This window comes from Adelges cooleyi, unplaced genomic scaffold (genome assembly GCF_023614345.1).
Source record: "Adelges cooleyi isolate 19-005CV unplaced genomic scaffold, UGA_ACOO_1.1 ACOO_flye_CR_arks_rails_tigmint_CR_PRNA_30, whole genome shotgun sequence".
Classification (NCBI taxonomy): domain Eukaryota; kingdom Metazoa; phylum Arthropoda; class Insecta; order Hemiptera; family Adelgidae; genus Adelges; species Adelges cooleyi.
The window spans coordinates 20,026,772-20,046,324 of NW_026095971.1; the positions used below are offsets into that span (position 1 = coordinate 20,026,772).

Genomic DNA, 19,553 nt, shown 5'->3' on the forward strand with positions numbered 1-19,553 from the left:
TTAATAATCAGTACTTGAAAATATTAGAAATTTGTTTCGCACAAAAATTGTCGCATTATTAGCGAATCACATCCCGTATATAGGACGAAATGGGCTTTTAGGTACCTAAACGCTGTGCAGTTTGCTTATTAATACATTGTTGTTTTTTTTATAAAGAAATGTATAAGTGATGTTAATTTACTTGCATACAATATGAATAATCTAATGTTTAGAGATTAGTTTGTAGTAATCCCAGTCGCTATTTAATTTTTTTTTTTAATATATGTATTTTTTTACGTTGAAAATGATGGTGAAGTCAGATTTTAGGGGTAGGACTTACTTTTGAAGTTAACTTAATTTTCTTCATTTTTTGAAAAGTGCAATAACTTCGTGAAAAAGCCTAAAATAATTGTGCAACCCAAAATTAATTATCATACTTACCTACTTTTCAAGTTATAAGCAAAAACTTCATTTTCGTAATTTTTCTTAAAAATTTGATCTCTTTCAAAAAAAAAACTTGTTTTTTCATTACAATTGTTATTATATTTAAAAGTTTTTGATAAAATTAGAATTACTCTAGCGTAATTATCTTTTGAGTTATTCGTACAAAACTGTAAAGACTAAAGGCGTTTTTGCGCGTGCGCGGCACAATTTATTTAATTACTGCACTGCATTAGCTTAGAAAATTTGTATTTTTTTTTTAAAGTTAAGGTAATGGTTTGGACTCATTTGGTCGCCGACGTTTCCGGAGCGGTAGGTTAGGTTAGTTTAGTCCTTTAGGCAAGCTATGTTTTCCTCTGGGGGTTCGGGGGCGTGAGCTGTCATCCAACGAAGAGTCCCAAGGGGCTCGAGTTGGCTCCTCAAGCCGGTAAGCGTAGGGAGTCATTTTATACAGTTATAGGTTTACTTAATATCACGTCGCGTCGCCGAAAACGTCTACATGGTGCCGCCTACCACCGCAGTCGTCCGCCACCGACTCGTCGCACGCCTCGACCACCACAGTTTTTTACGAATAACTCAAAAGGTAATTAAGCTAGGGCAATTCTGAATTCATCAAAAACTTCTAATCTTATAAGCAAGTGAAAAAAAATTAAAATTTTTGAAAAATTTTCGCGTTTTAAAAAAAGTATAAGAAAATTAAGTTTTTACTTCTAACTTGAAAAGTAAGTATGATAATTAATTTTGGATTGCACCATTCTTTTAAGCGTAAAAAAATACGTAATTGTTTTGAATAAAAAAGCTTTTTAAAAAATGAAGCAAAATATGAAGTTTTTGCTTATAACTTCAAAAAATAAGTCCGACCCCCTAATTTATTGCACTTTATTGTTCCAAAAAACATTTTATATTAATACATAAATAAGTCTATTAATTATTTAAATTGTATAAAAAAAGTTAGGTTACACTATTCATTATTGTTGGGTAATAGTATTTTTTAAAATTTTATTATGGTTTTACAAAAACCGTTTCAACGGTTACAAATTTGAAACAACTTTAACGCGTCTATGTTGGTCTCCCTGTAAAAAGTGATCTGGTCACAGGTGACGTTGCACGTTTCCATAACAAACAGGCATGGCCAGTCGTTCGACGTCCACACGGCATACTTCACGATCTACAGTCGTCGGCTGACTAATACAGTGTTATGTTGCTTCGAGTTGTGATGGGTGTTAGACGATGATCGCTTTTTTCAGTCACCGTTCCGACAATTATTTAGTCTTCAAGTAGTTGACATTCAAGTATGTCCTTTGAGCCGTCCGGGCTAATATTGAACGATAACTGGATTACAGTCGGCTGTTAAATTGTTGTGATGCCGGCACAGGCAATCAGTCACGGTAATAACAAAACGGTATTGCAAATCATGAATGCCGAACCGTCCGCTCCAAATAATCCTAATAATTCTCAACAACATCTCATGAACGATGAAGCCAATAGCCGGACTATTACTGGCAAACAAAAAATTACCGTTATAATATTATGTTTCGTCAATCTTATCAACTACATGGACCGGTATACCATTGCAGGTAATTAAACATTGTTTTTTTTAAATTACTTTTATTACCTATATTTGTCTACTATCAACTATGTATTACAACTTTAGTGCTTATCTCTATAAATCTCCCTGTCTGATAGTTTCAAAAGTGTGCTTATTTATTTTACCTGCTTACCCTGTTATCTAATGCAATGATCAATTAATGTGTAATCAAATTATTTTCCAAACCATAAGTTTTTTTTTTTAAAAACTTACTAGGTTGTATTTTAAGCTTAGATGCTGATGTGGTAATAATTAATTTTGGAATCAACTTGAGTTCTTGATATATTATAGATGGCATAGTATATTTTCAAAGCTCTAACAAAAAGGCTTTATCAAAATGAACTTCCCTTTTAAGTATTCTTAAAATACTGTTCCAGTAGCATTATAATAAAAATTTCTCGGGGGAACCTTTAGACATGTTTTTTTATGGATTTCCCCTAAATTGTTCTAGTATGAGGAAACTGAAAAAAAAAATTTTTAGTGGTAACTTAAGTTAAATATATTGAGGTAATCATTTCACCACACTCATGTAATAATGGTAAGCATTCGTATAGCTGCATTTTTGGATTTCATAGAGTAAAAATTATTATATAATATAAAATAAGGATCAAATAAATTTAAAGGCAGAAACTGTGTATGATATCAAGTTACCTGCGGCTGTAGTGATGAATAAGACATGAAGACTTGCATAAATACAGCACATATGAACTGGTTTGGAAGAAGTATTATATTTTAAAGCAATAAAATCAATGTCCAATGCTTTAAAGCTAATTGGTGGATAATTAGGAGCTGGAATAGATACTAAAGCCAATAAAGTACACTAGAGCCAGCTAGTAGTTTGAAAGATACTTTATGAAAAACAATTTTTAAAAAATGGTGGTAAACTGTGGATACTGACGACTAACTTTTTCCTTAATTCTTGTAGAAACCCAAAATTTGCATAAATATATTTGTCTATAATTGAATGAGTTTGAAATTATCAACTGCCTTGATTCCATTTCCAGAATTTTTTAATGTACTAATTTTGAATTGTGATTGGCTTAAACTATACTAGTTATGCTCTGCTGGTTTACTACGCTTAAATTACATACTATGCTTAAATGTTTTGAGCTGTGTGAGAGATTTTGATAGGACCTTGTAATAATAATATTTGATTATTATGAATTAATACTATTTACATTAAAACTAAAATTGAAAAAGATAAAAAAATGTTACACATTTTAGGATCAGCACGATATAAAGCCATATGAATAGGTAGTAAACATTTATTTAAAAAATATATTATAAATTTAAAATATAAAATATAATGTATACGATTACTGGATCAATGAACTAGAAGGCATAAATCATTTTGGTTTTGTATGTTTATTATCTATAAAAGATGTATAATTTTACACAAAAAAAGTAATTTATACTAAATAATTATATTATGGTATTAATACATTTTATTTTTCAACCTTTTTTTTGCCATTTGGTACTTTTTTTTTTTCATTAACTTCTTGTTTAAAAACTATAGCTACTTATATTTTGAGAATTATTGATGTGCAAAACGTCTGCTCTGTTACTATACGCATCACTATCCAATGGCAGTGAGCTGCGGCACTCAGCAATGCGATAAAAAAACAACTAATTATTTAATAAAACAATTGGGTTAGGTAAAACAAATTTTTTTATCACAAATTGTTTTTTGTCCATCTAACTTCTTAGACCTAATTTTTTACATTATTTTTTTTTTGCTATTATGAAGGGCGGGCCAGACATATTGGTTTAGCTTTTTATTCCCTTTGCTTAAGACACATTTTATATGAGGGTTTGATTTATGACAAGAGACCCTTAATATAGTAGTCATACACCCTCCAATCGTGTTGCTGATGGCTGACCATCACAGCTCGCTACGACTGGATGGTAAAAAAGTGTCTCACTCAGCGATAATTCTCAAAATTCAAGTAGCTATAACTTTTAAGCTAGAAGTGTGCGCAATTTGGCTTTATTATTATTAGTATTTATAATTTGCATAAAAACACTTCAAAATTAAAAAAAAAATTTCAGTAAGATGCATTTATTCATATATTAGGTATAATATATAATGATTGAGAAATGTAATAGTAGTGCTATGACCTACAATCATGGAGTAGTATTGAGAAAAACAAAGTTATAATAAATCTTAAATTGTGATAGCGACTCAAACATTTCCACGCTAGATAATATATGCAGGAACATGAAAATGGTAAACATTGTATATCTGTATTAGTTGAACACGCTTCTCAGCATTGTTTTTTTTTATTAATTGTAAAGAATTAATTATTTTCTTGTCCAACTAGTGATATTCATTGATATTCCTTTCAGTTAGATTTTTTCCTAAAAATACAAGTGAAATATATTTTAAGTATATCTAATGATTTTTGATGAATATATTTTTACAAACTAAATATATATTTGAGCTGATAATTTTATTTTAAAATTAAATGATTTAAATAAACTTAATTTACCATACAGGGTGATTTTTTTTTAATCAAGGGCCACTCAATATCTCATAGAATTTAATAAGAAATTAAAATGTTTTTTTCCATATCGTTTTTATACAATATGATCTCAATTTTTGAAAACTTCATAATAAAGAAAATAATGTAAGATGAATAATTTTAACAATTTAAATATATTTAATTTAATAAATAAATAATATATTGTAGATTAAATTTAAAAAAATTTGATGTATTAATAACTATTTATTTGTTTATATGTTTATTTGTGTATTTTACATCTACGTCATCTTTATTTATTTCATTAAATGTGTATAATATAGTTTATCAATTAATATATTTTATATATTTATATATATATATATATATATATATATATATATATATATATATATATTATTATACATCTTAATTTATTTTTATTTTTAATTGTCCGATGCAATTAGTCCAATAATTAATTGTATTTAAATTTTTCAAAATTAATATACAATAATATTAACAAGATGAAAAAATGAATAATGTATTTACGCTAAATTATAACCAAATGGTAAAAATATTTTTAAATTAATTTTATAAAAAAAATAAAATTTGATAAACATTAAAACGTCTACTCGCCAAACATGGACGTGTAAGCCGCCATTGCCACTACTCGCATATTCAGACAAATATTTGACTAGTGGACTAATAAGCCGTTCCCACGATATGGCGAGTATCCTCGAATACCTAAAATTTGGCGAATAGACGAGTCATGGGAACCCGGCTTAAGACAGAAGGAACAGTGTAGTGTAGTTGAGCATTATAAAAGTATTGGTTGTAACTGGGCTCGTCTTGTTATATTTTATACTATGAGAATATAAACGTAAAGCAGTTTTTCACATGTTTGGACGTATCACTTTTATTGTTTATCACTCTGTAAACACTGTTACTTAACCTTCCTAGTAAAAGAGGGCACTACTAGAGACGGTAGACCAGTTCTGGTAAGACCTGATTAAAAATAAGAAATCCTCCTCTAACTGAGCGAGAACACGTTTACAATCAAATATTAATCTGCCTTTAAAATACACTCCAAGGGATCTAACATAGTCCTTTAACTTGATTGCTGAAACGACTGAACCTTTTAGAAAATTTATATCCTTTAGTAGTATTGTATACCGTTTACAATTTTAAATGTAATATTATATCAGGATCGATTTATTTCCATTAAAAACATATTTGTTTCCCCATTAATCATGTATCGTTTGAGTTATAATTCTTGCGATGTTATACAGTTATATCCATGACTAAATAAACAGGCATGATTGCTTGAATTACGAACTTTTCCTATCACTGCGCATTTGCACGCAGTCGTGGAAGTTATAAATATAACTTGTAATGAGAAACTTACACGGTACAATACATATTTTTCCAAGTCTAGGGCAATTTTCCTGTGCAGTATTACCAAGTAATCGTGCCCGTTTATAATTAGTCATGGTTATTTCGCTATTGAAAATTAAGGTAATTATGTTCCCGAGTTCAGGATAGGTTTGAAAACGTGGGCCAAAGCGACTATAAGACCAGAAAATTCTTTTAAAATTAAATTCCGGCATTGGTTGAAATCGGCGATTAAAAAGCACTATAATGGGTTTAGATGTTTTGGTCGCTTCTATTACAGTCTTGGAATGACCTGTTTCAAAACCGCTCTGCTCTAGTGGAAACAAATTACGGTTGCGTAGCTCCTGGTCCTGTCTTCATTCAATAATCCGTCTGAATAGATTTGGGACAAATTTTAATTTGTCCCAAGTTTTTTAGTTGAATTCCATTACCTTTTTTTTTGGCACGTACACTTGAGCATTGGCTGAGATATGAATAGCCGCTGCTGCTTGAACCTGTCGCACTACACTCAATAAGGTCGCCAGTGCATTTTTTTTTATTCAAAAAAATGTCTTACAAAAAGTGTCTTTGAAAAGTGATATTACCTCGTAGAGTTATCGAATTTTACATTCCGCTTAGAGCTTCAATTTTTATTATATTATCAAACCTTTTGAAAAAAAAATTAGCATTTTCAAACTTATTACGGCGTATGTAATTCGAATTTTAAATCTCTGTGCGGACTATAGGAAATCTGCTTTTACACAAAAACAAAACGATTACCAACAAAATCCGATAACTACGAAGCGTCATCACATTTCTCGTGAAGTCATTTTTACTACCTTATGGCTGTAACTTAAGTAAAAAAAAAATGATACCTTAAAAATAATACAAATAGTGTATCTATTTACCAGACTCCAGCGAATACAAAAGCTTTCGCAGGGTATTGCACCGTTTTAAAACATCCCTTAAATACGGTTCCGGGTTCTGTCACACCGATATTTATATTTATTTTTTCTGGCCGTATTTAAGAACTACTTGGAACCTTATTATGTTGGACATTTCAAGAGTGCTTATAGTTAATATTTTATAAAACTTTTAATTTTGAAAAAACGCCAAAAGTTTGCCGCTCTACGCACTTAACATGTCCACTGGTCGCTAGGAGTATGGATTTTGAAACTCAGATCTATAAAAAAAAAACAATGTATACTACAATTTCCAAGTCTTGAAAAATGCAATATTTAATAATAACTATTTAAATTGAAATGTAGTGCAAAAAAATTGTTCAAAAAAAAGATTGACTGAATTCACGTTAAACAAGTTATGATTCATAATGTTCGGTTATGAATATAATTATTCGAGGTTTTTTAATTTTATCACGTAGTAGATAACCGTGAATTTTGTTAATTTTTCGTTTGACATTTTAATAACATTGTCAGCAAATGTTTTAATTTTGATACAGATCTAAAAATCATATATATTTGTTTGTAAAATGACCATTCATAAATCATTTATATAGCTATACCTAATAAAGTTTTTTTTATGGAAATGTGAATGTTTTTATTGTCATCTTTAATGGTTATATACCTGCCGTATAGGTGTTAATATTAACAGATACTCTCATTAGAAACAGAAATATAAAGTAAAAGTAAAATAAAAGTGTTTTAAATAATCATTGAATACTTTCACTTGGGCTGTGAAATGGTCGTTTTATCTTCTGCCGCCGTTTAATATATATTATATACAGTGTATTCAATATAATTATAGTTCGTCTACCGAGTGTATAAATGTCAGGGTTCATTGGTATTGTTGGAACGAATACAGCGTTACTTTTTTTTTTCTTTTTAAACATTAAGTCTATATGTATACAGTCTGTCTACCGGTAAAATTAAATTTATATGACGTGTCTATTGTGCATAATGTATGTATTCTACATGGTGTAGTTCACCTCCAATAATGTTATAGTCAGTTTTCTCTAATAAATTACACAATTAGAAGTTTAAAAAATGTATATACATTTAATTAAAATAAGCTACAACATACTCTTATGTAAACAGTATACCTATAATATCAGTTAATTTCATGATGATATTTCATTTTGATAAAAACTAATATAGAAGATAGTAACCACTATAGATTTTCATGTTTGATTGATGCTCGGTTTTAAAAAATCTGATTATATATTATGTATTTATTTTACTATTTTTAGTATGCAAATTCAATATAATATGATATGTATCCTTGGCTCCTAAAGTTTATTATTGAATATTTCTGTGGTAGGATGGCAGAAGTTGAAGTCACTTTATGTAATTGTTTTAGTTAATATAGCTTTTACTGATACTTTATAAAATTTATATTAGACAAAGTGGCAAAATATGATATGTCTGGACGCTTTTAATAATCAAGATATGATTGCTAATATAGTAGCTAATAATATATTATGCTGGTATGTCACAATAAATAGTTCGATGTCTAAAAATAATGTGTCCTTCTATTTCTTCCTGTCAATATATAGCACATTAACCATAAATCAATATTTGGTCCAGTTTTAAATTGCTATACTAGTATCATAAGGTATATAGTAATCATAATTATAAAATTAATGAAGGAATTTTAAAATGTTTGTGCCACTTAAAAATTTATTATATTATAATATATATATATATATATATATATATATATATTTAGAAAATATGTTTGTACTCAATACAAAAGTGAGTACAAGTAAATGCGGTGAACGTTATATACATGACATTAAACAATTATCGTTAAGGGAAGACACTCAGCATTATCACCCGGCTATTATAATATAATATTATATGTATTTTCCTGAAAGTGACGTATCAACTTGTGCCATCCTCCCACAGTTTTCGAGATCGTCTTAGGAAAAACCAAAACATTTTTTAAAAAACTTGAAATAATTAATTAATAATAATAATAAGGGTGGATTAATAATTTTCAATTGTGTAGACGTGCCCTCCTGCACTAAAAAAAAATTCCTACGTTCAGTCATAATTTTAATGACGGTTACACGATTGTGTATTTTCTTATAATCTCGGTCCAAGGGCAGATACCGAATATCCTTCCTTTAAAACAGGCCACTTAATATTAGTTTATAGTTTAAAGATTAAAAAGAACAAAGCCAGAACTAGGATATTAAAAAAAATTCCTTAAACTGTCTTGTGCAGTAACAACTAACGAAATAATGGATTTTTATCAGACGTTACTTAAGTATCGATTTAAATACGCGTGTAATGATTATAGACGATACAATGAAGTTAAAATAATTATTTGGATATTTTCCAACTATAGAAAACACGTCCGTCGTAGACCTACAGCGCTTATTTTTGTTAACGAGATACATACACTACATAAATTGTGCTTAACATTTTTCATTGAAACGTGGTTTCAAGTAGATGTTTATCATTATTTTCTTAGTAAAAACAAATTAAAGACCTAGTTAATTCGCTTAAACAGTTATGTGTTTATTAAATTTTTTCATAAAATTATACTGGTATTAAATAGTATATTTTAATGTGTTTCACATTTATAAATTAAGTTACCTTGAATGCTGTGTTTTAAATTACTTTTTTAAAAACACGCTTTGGGCTTTGACCTTGAAATTACCTACAGAAGATGTTCCCGCATTTTATTCTGTTATTATTTTTTCTTGCCTTAATGGTTTTTTCTACTAATTGTCGTCGAATGATAAGATATATATATATTTGACACTCAAGCCAACGAAACGGTACATATAAAGAACGAAGGAAACCCATGGTAAATATTATGGTACTTGTTAGAAGTTGTCCGCTTATGCTCGTCATGGTGTTAAACAGTTGCCCGCCGTGTGTTGTATTCAATTAAAAGCAGGAGCTCTGTATACTGACGAGCCTCTTTTAACAACCGGAAACATTTGCTAGTCTTCTTCAAGTTTATGATCTAAAAGCATCAAACATATACATCACAAGGGGGGTCGATTTTGTAAGACATCTGTTCGAAAGACCAAAGAAAAAAGGAATCCATAAACTTTCGTTTTCTAATATTTATTATTACAATTATTTGTATGTATTCCACGTAAAACGTTTATCAATAGAGAAAGCTTTCATAACTGATTAAGTTGAATAACCTCGAATTGTACACAATTATCTATTCTAAATACTATTTTCAGTTAGTGTTAAAAAAAAATGAGATTTTTCTTAAAAGGTCGTCACAGTATTTATTTATTTTTATATCTACTTTAAAACTGTAATGTTTTAAAATATCTTCCTATATGCACGTAGACAAAGTCCTCTTTAAGTTTTGTAGTATGTGAATTTTCTCTAAACCTAACCAGCCAATAACTAGTTGTGCTGATTGGTTAATTATTACTCATATGTTCCAACATAATATATAAAAAAAAAGTAACATAACTTGCTAGAAATGCTACTTGTTTTTTTTTTAATTTAAACGTTTCTTATTTTTTTAGTTATTACTAACATCAGCCAAATTTTCTTTTCGAAATATATGCCAGATTCCCATCTTTAATTAAATTTATTAGCTGTACAGATGAATATGTTCACCCTAAATCCATCTTCCCTGTCCCCTTATCTCTTTCGTTTTATTGATACCATATTATTATTGCGCTGTTGGACAAAAAATTAAACATTTATGGCTTATTAAAATTCAGTGGACCAATCATTAACTACTAAATTATCTTTAAGGAATTACTAAATATGTAATGATTTCTTAAATAATTAAAGAACGATTATGCAAACCAGCATATAAGAGCAAAGCGTTTGAATTCACAACAGCTATATTAAAGATTGTAGTGTTTTTTTTTTTAAATATTTTAAACGATGATTGTGTGTGTTGATAGGACTGGTGTATTATTTTTATGTTGTACAATCTGTATAATGTGTAATTACGTTCTCGTATTTGGATTTTGCAAACCGTCCAACGATAACGCCATTAATACGGATACAATTTTATTATGACGTTTATTTTGGTTTCCGACGTGCGAATTTCACTGCGTTTCGTGCTTATCGTTCATTCGGTGTTGTTGTAGACTAAAACGAATATTGCAGTAGTCGCTCACCATATCTATGTACAATATGTGAAATACATTACTCGAACTCTTTAGGTTACCCAGTAACAAATACTAGTACCTAATTTACTTTACCTTTTTTACTTGATAACTTATTATTAGAGCTCGGATGTTGATGACCATTAATGTATTGGAGTACGCATTTAAAAATGTCAAAAAATGCGCCTTTATTTGAAATCGACTAAAAATGTTTGCCGAGTTTTCGAATAGCCGACTTTTATAATTCAAATAACATTTACATAAATTAATTTGAAAAGGTATTTTATGTATTAGAATAACATTGAATTACAATTATATTGATGTTTTTTAATTTAAAAGAACAATGACAATTATTTTTGCAATTCTGGTTGTAAAATATTGTCTGAAATTTCTTAAATTTACTTTTTCTAAAATTTTGTATAATTTTCTTTAGCTCATAATTGTACACACGATAAAAAATAATGATAAAATGGAACATCTGTTTTAATTATACTTACAAATGTGTGCTATTAAATCTAGAAATAATCATAAGCAAATATAGCATTATAAGTTTGCCGATTTGTAATCTAGTCTTTGTTAATCGAATTTATATCTTAGTATTTGGGTGTAAATTAGATTTTACTAAAAAAATATGTAGTCATAAACATCCTAGCTTTAGTGATGACTAATATCATCTATGTAGTATAGTATTGTTTCTGTTTTCCCCCTTCATATAACATCTATCTATAACTAATGAGTTACTATCGTGTATTATTTATAACAAAAAGTTCAGAAAAAAATAACATTTTATTCCCCCCATCTCAAAAAAATGTCCAAAATTAAATTAGTTTTTCAGACAATTATTTTACACTTATATTAAAAAATATCAAAACATATTGTTTTTACTGTGTTAATACTCATTACCTCTAGAACTTTTCCGAAACAAATAGATTTCATTTGATCCGATAAATTAGTTTGTAGCGACTAAAATGTGATTTTTGTCTAAAACCTAGCAATTAATAAACTTAACTAGAAGTCAGTGTACAGTTTATAGAAAAGGTTACGTGGTGAAATAAATGGACTAATGGACTGCTTGTGCTAGGCGTTTAAATAAACGTTGGCAAGACAAAATAAGGAAAGAACGATTATCTAACTCCCGTAGTAACATTAAATTAAACAAAGAGATCGCCGCGTTTAATAAAAATGATAAAATATGTCCTACTTATATTTTATGCTTACTAATAAAAACTCCTTAATTTATTTTATTGAGAATGAATGCCGAAAATTGTACTTATCCACAACATTCTGGGTCACGAACTCGACTTTAATTGTTCACCCTTTTTACGTACCATTTCGTGGTCGTAACTTAGCATAGAGTACTTCGTGTCCATTTTTTATTATACTCTAGCATTATGATAACAATCTTTAGTAAGTATATATGCGATATATACTTATAAGTTATATAATATTACAATCCACCAACTTAATGGTCTGGGGTTATCTTAATAGGCTTAGAAGGTCAGATGTAAATCGTAAGGGTAAATCTGCCCTTGATGATGTAGACAAATGCACACAAACTGTCTACGAATGTAAACAGTTTAACCATTTAGTTCCCAAATTAAATTTAGAGAATATTTTACCTTTTTACATTTTTATCGTATAATAAACATGTTTTCCTATTAAGTTAAATCGTATCACATGTCTAAGTAATATCACATATAGCTATAGATAATACTCATCGTCCGGTTGCACGTAAGCATTCTGTATATGGAGCTCGGCACCTGTAGCGAGTTTTGATTGGACGCGGACGACAGCTGAAGTGTTGCGGAGATGCTTAATATCCGTGTCTCGGTTAACGGTGCAGTCGGTTGGGCTCTTTTTCGGCATGAGGTTGGTTAGATCTCGAATCTCGAGTTAGTACTTTTAGTACTTAAATTTTTTACTTTTTATTCTCAAATTTAAACTTAGTTTAACTTGAAATCCGTGACCTCCCCCTAAACTGTAGCCTGTAAACCTAGGATATTTTTAGTTAATAGTGAATCTACGGCGCCGAGCAAGCGAAGCGAAACGCAATTATATATGGTATCATGTTGTTGGCGTTTTGATGATAAAACAGCGGTATAATAATTTAGTCTCTGAGTAACCTATATATATATATATATATATAATCTAAAAAATTGTCACCGGTAGTGTCATAGTTTAAATCGAATAAACAATCTCAATTTAAACTCTTAGTCATTACTTAGTTAATCATTACTCATAATATGTTCTAGTATACTGAACATGTATTACTTACTAAAATAATTACACCCGTTTTTTTAAATGTTTTATTATTTGTTTTTTAGTTATTAGTTATTACTAACATCAGCCGATTTTTCTATTCGAATTATGCGCCATATTAAATCTATTAGCGGTTTTAAGACTGATAAAGACAGTTATAAATAATGTAGACGTGGACAAATTAACACTATTAAAAACGAAATCCATAGTAGAAAACGATATATATCGCTATATAGCACTAGTCTAATTGTCAATGTCATATCTAAGGATACGTAGTACCCAAAGGGGGACTACCTCTTCTTGGTAGAAATGACCTTACCGCTTAGGGTATTAATAATTTATTATATTCCGACTTTTTTACCATCGTCGACGAAGGAGTTGAATCGATATTAAATAAGCACAAAATAGTATTCGACGACGGTTTGGGTAGGCCCTGGACACTGAAAAAAATTAACACGGAGAAGATACTTAACACACAAAAACGCGACGGCCATCTTTTTAAGGCTACACCACTATAATGTTATATCTATAGATTATTATTTTTAGTTGTTTATAGATATAACACATAATAATAAAAATGGTCGTTACTTATTTTGTTTACATTCAAAATGACCCTTCTGCTTTTATCTAGTCTGTGGTTTGGGTACCTTTAACTTTTATCAAGTATCTCTAAGAGTGAATGCCCGCCCGGTCCATTTAGCTCTTAGAAAAAAAAGTGGAAGAGGAGATAGAACGTTTAGTGTCTACAACATACTGGTAGATCCGTAGACCTTAACAAGTGGGCCACTCCATTAGTCCAGACCGCTAAAAGCGACGGTATAGGAAGATTGTGTAGTGACTTTAAAATCACAGTTAACCCAGTGTGTTAGCGGTGACCGAATAACCTCTTCTACCACCTGTAGCCAGGGCTGGTTATTTCTCTAATGTAGATATGAAGGACGCATATCAAAAGCAGCTGTTAGTACTTGATTATAAATCACAAACCGCCATAACCAGCTAGCCACGTAATAAAAAGAAAAGAGCACGCCCGGCAACCTGGTATATTTACAGGAACCCGTCAAACTCTCCATTCCGTGCTGTTTATCGATCATTTCTGTCAACACCTGTAGATTGAACAAAGTGCAATTACAATAAAATTTGCATGCAAATGTTGCGTGAATGATAGTTAATACTATTGTGAAACTTAAAAGTTGGTCATCCGATACATACAACTAGAAAATAACGCAAAAGTAAACAAAAATAACTAGTGCGTAAAACATAATAAAAACGAGACTTGCTAGTAAATATAAGCTAATATTTTGTTATTAGACTGCGATAGATCCTTCTCTTTGTTGTGTTGTGGTTAGTATACTTCCTCACTCACCAACATCTTTTATTTGCACTTTCATGTTTGTCTATGATAAAGTTGGGTTTTTTCATTTAACGGAGTATGATGTACAAATATTGTAACACTGTTTTCAAAGAAGGTGGTAGAGTGTGGTGAAGTTCATCGCCATTTTGTGATACACACAAATACGGTTGCCAATATTTATAAAATATAAATTAGGTCGATATTGTTAAAAAATTACTTGTTTAAAACAAAAGTTCTTAGTTGGCACTTTTCTTAGTAGGCTTTTTCAATGCAGAATTTAAACCTAAATTATTAAAAGACATACATTTTGTGTATGTAAGGTATAAAAGGGAGAGTGCAGAGCGAAGCCCCCTCAAAAAGAAAGAGGACTATATAATCTGAATTATTAATGTGTTTCTTAATTATTTTTTAAGGTATACTAAGCGATATTCAAAAGTATTTCAATATTGGTGACGATCAAGGTGGATTATTACAAACAGTATTTGTTATAAGTTACATGATATTTGCCCCAGCGTTTGGTTATTTGGGCGATAGATATAATCGAAGGCTATTAATGGCATTTGGCGTTTTCTTGTGGTCAATAACCACATTAGTTGGTTCTTATATGGATGTTAGTAATAAATAAACATATTTCATACAATACGGTCTTTGTTATTAATGTTTGTTATTTTACAGGGCTACTACCAATTTTTATTTTTCCGAAGTCTAGTCGGTATTGGTGAAGCTAGTTATTCAACAATCGCACCTACAATAATAAGTGACATGTTTGTAAAAGACTTGCGTTCCAAAATGTTGGCCCTTTTCTATTTTGCTATTCCGGTTGGAAGGTACAATTATTATAAATAACAAATCAAACATTATCATGTAATTCTATTTTATTTATTGTCAGTGGTTTGGGGTACATTATTGGTTCAGAAACAGCAAAAGCTCTTGGCAGTTGGCATTGGGGATTGCGGGTTACTCCCCTTCTAGGTATGATCGCTGTTGTAATGATTTTATTTGCTATGGAAGAGCCTGAACGTGGACAAAGTGAAGGTTACGCTCACACGACGTCAACAACATCGTGGTCCGAGGATATAAAATTACTAACAAAAAAGTATATTAAAAATTCATATTTTGCCATAAATTACTTTTTTTTACATTAAAAAATAATTTTTTTCAACAGCAAAAGTTTTATGTTGTCCACTTGTGGATTTACTTGTGTGGCCTTTGTCACGGGCTCATTAGCTTGGTGGGGTCCGACAATAATGTTTTTAGGACTGAAACTACAATCGGGCCATAATGAAGTCGATTTAAACAGGTTAGAATTGGTATTTCAAATTATATTTATACATTTAACTAATTATATTAATTTTTTTAGTGTATCATTAAAGTTTGGAATCATAGCCATGTTAGCTGGCCTTATTGGTGTGCCATTAGGTTCTTATTTATCTCAACGTCTCAAAGTGTCTTACCCAAAAGCAGACCCGTTAATTTGTGCTGGAGGTCTTCTCGTATCGGCTCCTCTTTTATTTTTGGGCTTAGCATTAGCAGATAGATATTATCTGCCTGTACTATTTTTAATATTTTTTGGCCAAGTATCAATTAATCTGAATTGGTCAATTGTCGCTGATATATTACTTGTAAGTATAGTTTTTAATCCTGGTATAAGACAATTACAGTTTTTACTTAGTTATAACTATTTTATGTTTTAGTATGTAGTAAGTCCTATAAGGCGTTCTACTGCAGAAGCTTTTCAAATATTGATATCGCATGCATTTGGCGATGCAGGAAGCCCATATCTCATTGGAGTGGTAAATATCAACTTTATTTCAATGATTCATGACTGATTTTTATAGTATTATTTGACGCTTATGCTGACATATTATCTGATGTTTTTGGGAGTCAAGGTTTTTCCTGTCTTGACCAATTGCTTATAAAGGATAAAAGGGATTTTAAAAATTGTAAAATGATTCCCCATTCAGTTGCTCTCAAAACGACTTAATACGTTTTTGGTACTAGACTTAGACAACAAACTTATCTAAAGAATTTTTCTCTTATTGAAATATTTTTAAGAATATTATGCCAAAGGCAAAACAAGAAAAGAAGTAGAACGCTGTTAAATGGGTAAACTAATCTAGAATTTCTACTTTCTAGAGGGTAAATCAGAATTATGATTAGTAAGTGTTAATTAAATGTATTAATTGAATATTATTTTATTTTATATTATATTTTAAACGGGATAAATGTAAAACACAAATTATAAAATTACATAAGTATTCTGACACAAGAAAGTAACAGTTTTAATTTTTAATAAAACATGGTTAATAGGGAAAATAAATTGAGGTCATTATTAGCGATTCGTTACAAAATAAAATATTTTGGTGTAATTAGAGGAAATGATACAAATAATTAAATACTAATTGAATTTAAAATAAATGAACTGATAACTCCCAAGTGATTTTTTTTTAGATTTCGGAAATGCTGAAAAAGTTGTTAACAAAAGGAGCCATACCAGTTGTTCTGTCGTCGGTGGTTTTAGTTAGCAATAACTTAAATGACAATAAAACGTTAGAAGATGACCGAATTGTTTTTCGCAGTCTACAATATGCATTGTTTATAACGAGTTTTATTGAAATACTTGGAGGGCTGTTTTTCTTTTTCACCGCATATTATGTAATAGAAGATAAAGAATTAGCAGAATCAGAAACTCCAGGTTGGCCTAACTACACTCCTATTGTTAACTAATAGTTTAGCTGAATTTTTTTTTTTGAGATGTTTTGCAACAAACATTACTAATTTCGTATTATTATTTATTTGTTTTGATTTAAACTTTTTTTTTCTTAATTTAATTTATTGATTTTTACTCAATTTAGAAAATCATTTTTGTTATTGTGTTCTTGTAATTTTATCATGGATTATTGGTTTTTTTACTTTAACTGCTTGGGGTTTTCAATGGACCTCCATCTACGCCTATTGTTTTTTCTCTTTACATTTTAAACTTATTCTACTGTAACTGAGGGCTAAATAATTGAATTACTTATTTGAGTATATGTCATGTGTGATAGTGTTTGTAATTTATGTAATATATGTTGTACTGTGATATATTAGTATAATTATTGTTGGGCATTTTTTTTTCCAATATTATTGGGGTCAAGATGAACAACAACTATAGTTTGGGACAAATACTGTCTAATAAACTTATAATTGTTACCAAACTTTAAGTTATTTGGTAATTTTTTGATACAATCTATTCAACTTTTTTTCTCGTTTTCAACTAACTAAAGCAGGATCTTTCTGGATTTTCTGAATATATACAAATATATGTAATGTATATCTTACATTTGTTTATCTATGATGTAGGAAATAATAATAAGGATAATGAGTCTTCCATTTTAACATTTATAGTATACTCTGTTTCAAGAAGAATAACCAATGCAAAAACTAAAACGCGTTATTTCTGCTCTGTCCGCCCACCCGAGGGATGTAACGTGTTTTAGTTTCTGCACTGTTTATTCTCTTTACTGAGTATAAAGTTAACATCTGATATTTTTGTATGAATGTTAGTTAAGACTTGTAAAAATTAATGAACAGTGATAGAACGTGACATAAAACTGTGCAACCTTATTCAGACAATAATTATAGTCTTTATTCTTAATAACAATCAATATTTTATCTAATTATCTTGATTACCTGGGTAGGTGACTTTCTAATTAAACATTTTATACAGTTTACTTTTACCCAGTTTTTTTATGAGAGAAAATATAAACAAGAAATTTGATGATATAGTATATAATATACATTTTTTTTATCAAAATTTCTAAAACTCGTGTTAATAAAGTTTATTTGAGAAAAAAATTGTTGTCTAAAAGTGATAAATGTATTTTAAACCTGTTACCTGTAACTCTAAAGAAATGTTTTAATATTTGACTGCTATAAGTATATAGCTATATATATATAGTTAATATTTTCAAACTAAAAATATTCACTTGTTAAACTAAAAGTGTTGACTATTATTAGTACATTAGGACTATTTATATGTTTGATTGTCTTTTATTTAACACAAATTGAAATTTCAGCAGAAAATACCCAGAATATTGTCTCAAGGCACATTTACACTGCAGCGGATGAAACAACTTTACATGGTCATTCCAATCCTCATTTTGTTGCCTAACTTAGTTAATTAAATAATAAGTCCTCTTGCCATACATATTAGATGAATAATAATAATATATATATATATATAATAAATATTCACAAATTTACTTGATGTGTACATTTTAAAGACTAGCACATGTAAAAAATCAAATTTTTTACTGTATTGATAAACATATATATATTTGTACAGTATTTATTTAGAATAATTTATTTTTCTACACGCCTATTATAAGCTATCTATATTTACTATTTATACAAATTATCTGTGATATGAAAACAAATTGTAATGGGTAAATAAACTAAATTAATATACAATTTTTTAAATTATTTTGTATAAGTATAAATAAGTCCAATATTTAATTGTGTAAATTAAGTAATATGAACTTCAAAGATAGTTAACAAAAATTAAATGTTTTTTTTTTGTTTATGTATTAGCAGCTAGTTAGTATTGATAACTGACTAATAAAACATAAATTTAAAATAAGCGGATGGTTTTGTTTTCATTTTTTAAACTATGTTTCATTATTATTCTAATAGTACTGTTTTATAAATATTTCAATATTGTAACCACAATGACTCCAACAAAATTAATATCGGAATATTTCTTACTGCTCGAATCCAAGAAAGTCATCAATCAGTATGACCAAAGTAAGAGTAATACTTTGTTTTAGGTGGGAGCTCGCCATTCAGTGAGTAAAAAATATGGGTCAGATACAACCTCTTTTCCAATTGCATTTCTCGCTCAACAAGATATTTTTATTATGTGCCAACTTGTGAGCAGTAATTTCTATCAAAATTGTCTTACTTTATACAACTATACTTAAGGGACTTCTACACTAGCATTCAATAAAGTGTGTTGTATAGACAATTTTTAACTAAAACTTTACATTAAATTAAAATTTGTAAACA

The 19,553-nt window shown here is 29.3% G+C and overlaps 1 protein-coding gene across 3 annotated transcripts; it reads left to right on the plus strand.

The window, feature by feature from the left end:
- The first annotated feature begins 1,543 nt into the window (after window positions 1-1,543).
- On the plus strand, window positions 1,544-18,880 carry LOC126837886 (protein spinster). Of its 3 annotated transcripts, none has more exons than XM_050571850.1 (9): window positions 1,544-1,997; window positions 14,921-15,117; window positions 15,183-15,334; window positions 15,397-15,603; window positions 15,673-15,807; window positions 15,868-16,129; window positions 16,202-16,300; window positions 16,959-17,202; window positions 18,569-18,880. In XM_050571850.1, exons 1-9 carry the CDS (start codon window positions 1,784-1,786, stop codon window positions 18,658-18,660), a joined length of 1,602 nt encoding a protein of 533 aa, XP_050427807.1. In that variant the 5' UTR covers window positions 1,544-1,783; the 3' UTR covers window positions 18,661-18,880. The 3 variants fall into 3 exon arrangements, with proteins under 3 accessions (XP_050427807.1, XP_050427806.1, XP_050427808.1); XM_050571849.1 differs by having other exon boundaries at window positions 18,566-18,879; XM_050571851.1 differs by lacking the exon at window positions 18,569-18,880 and having other exon boundaries at window positions 16,959-17,602.
- Window positions 18,881-19,553: the final 673 nt, after the last annotated feature.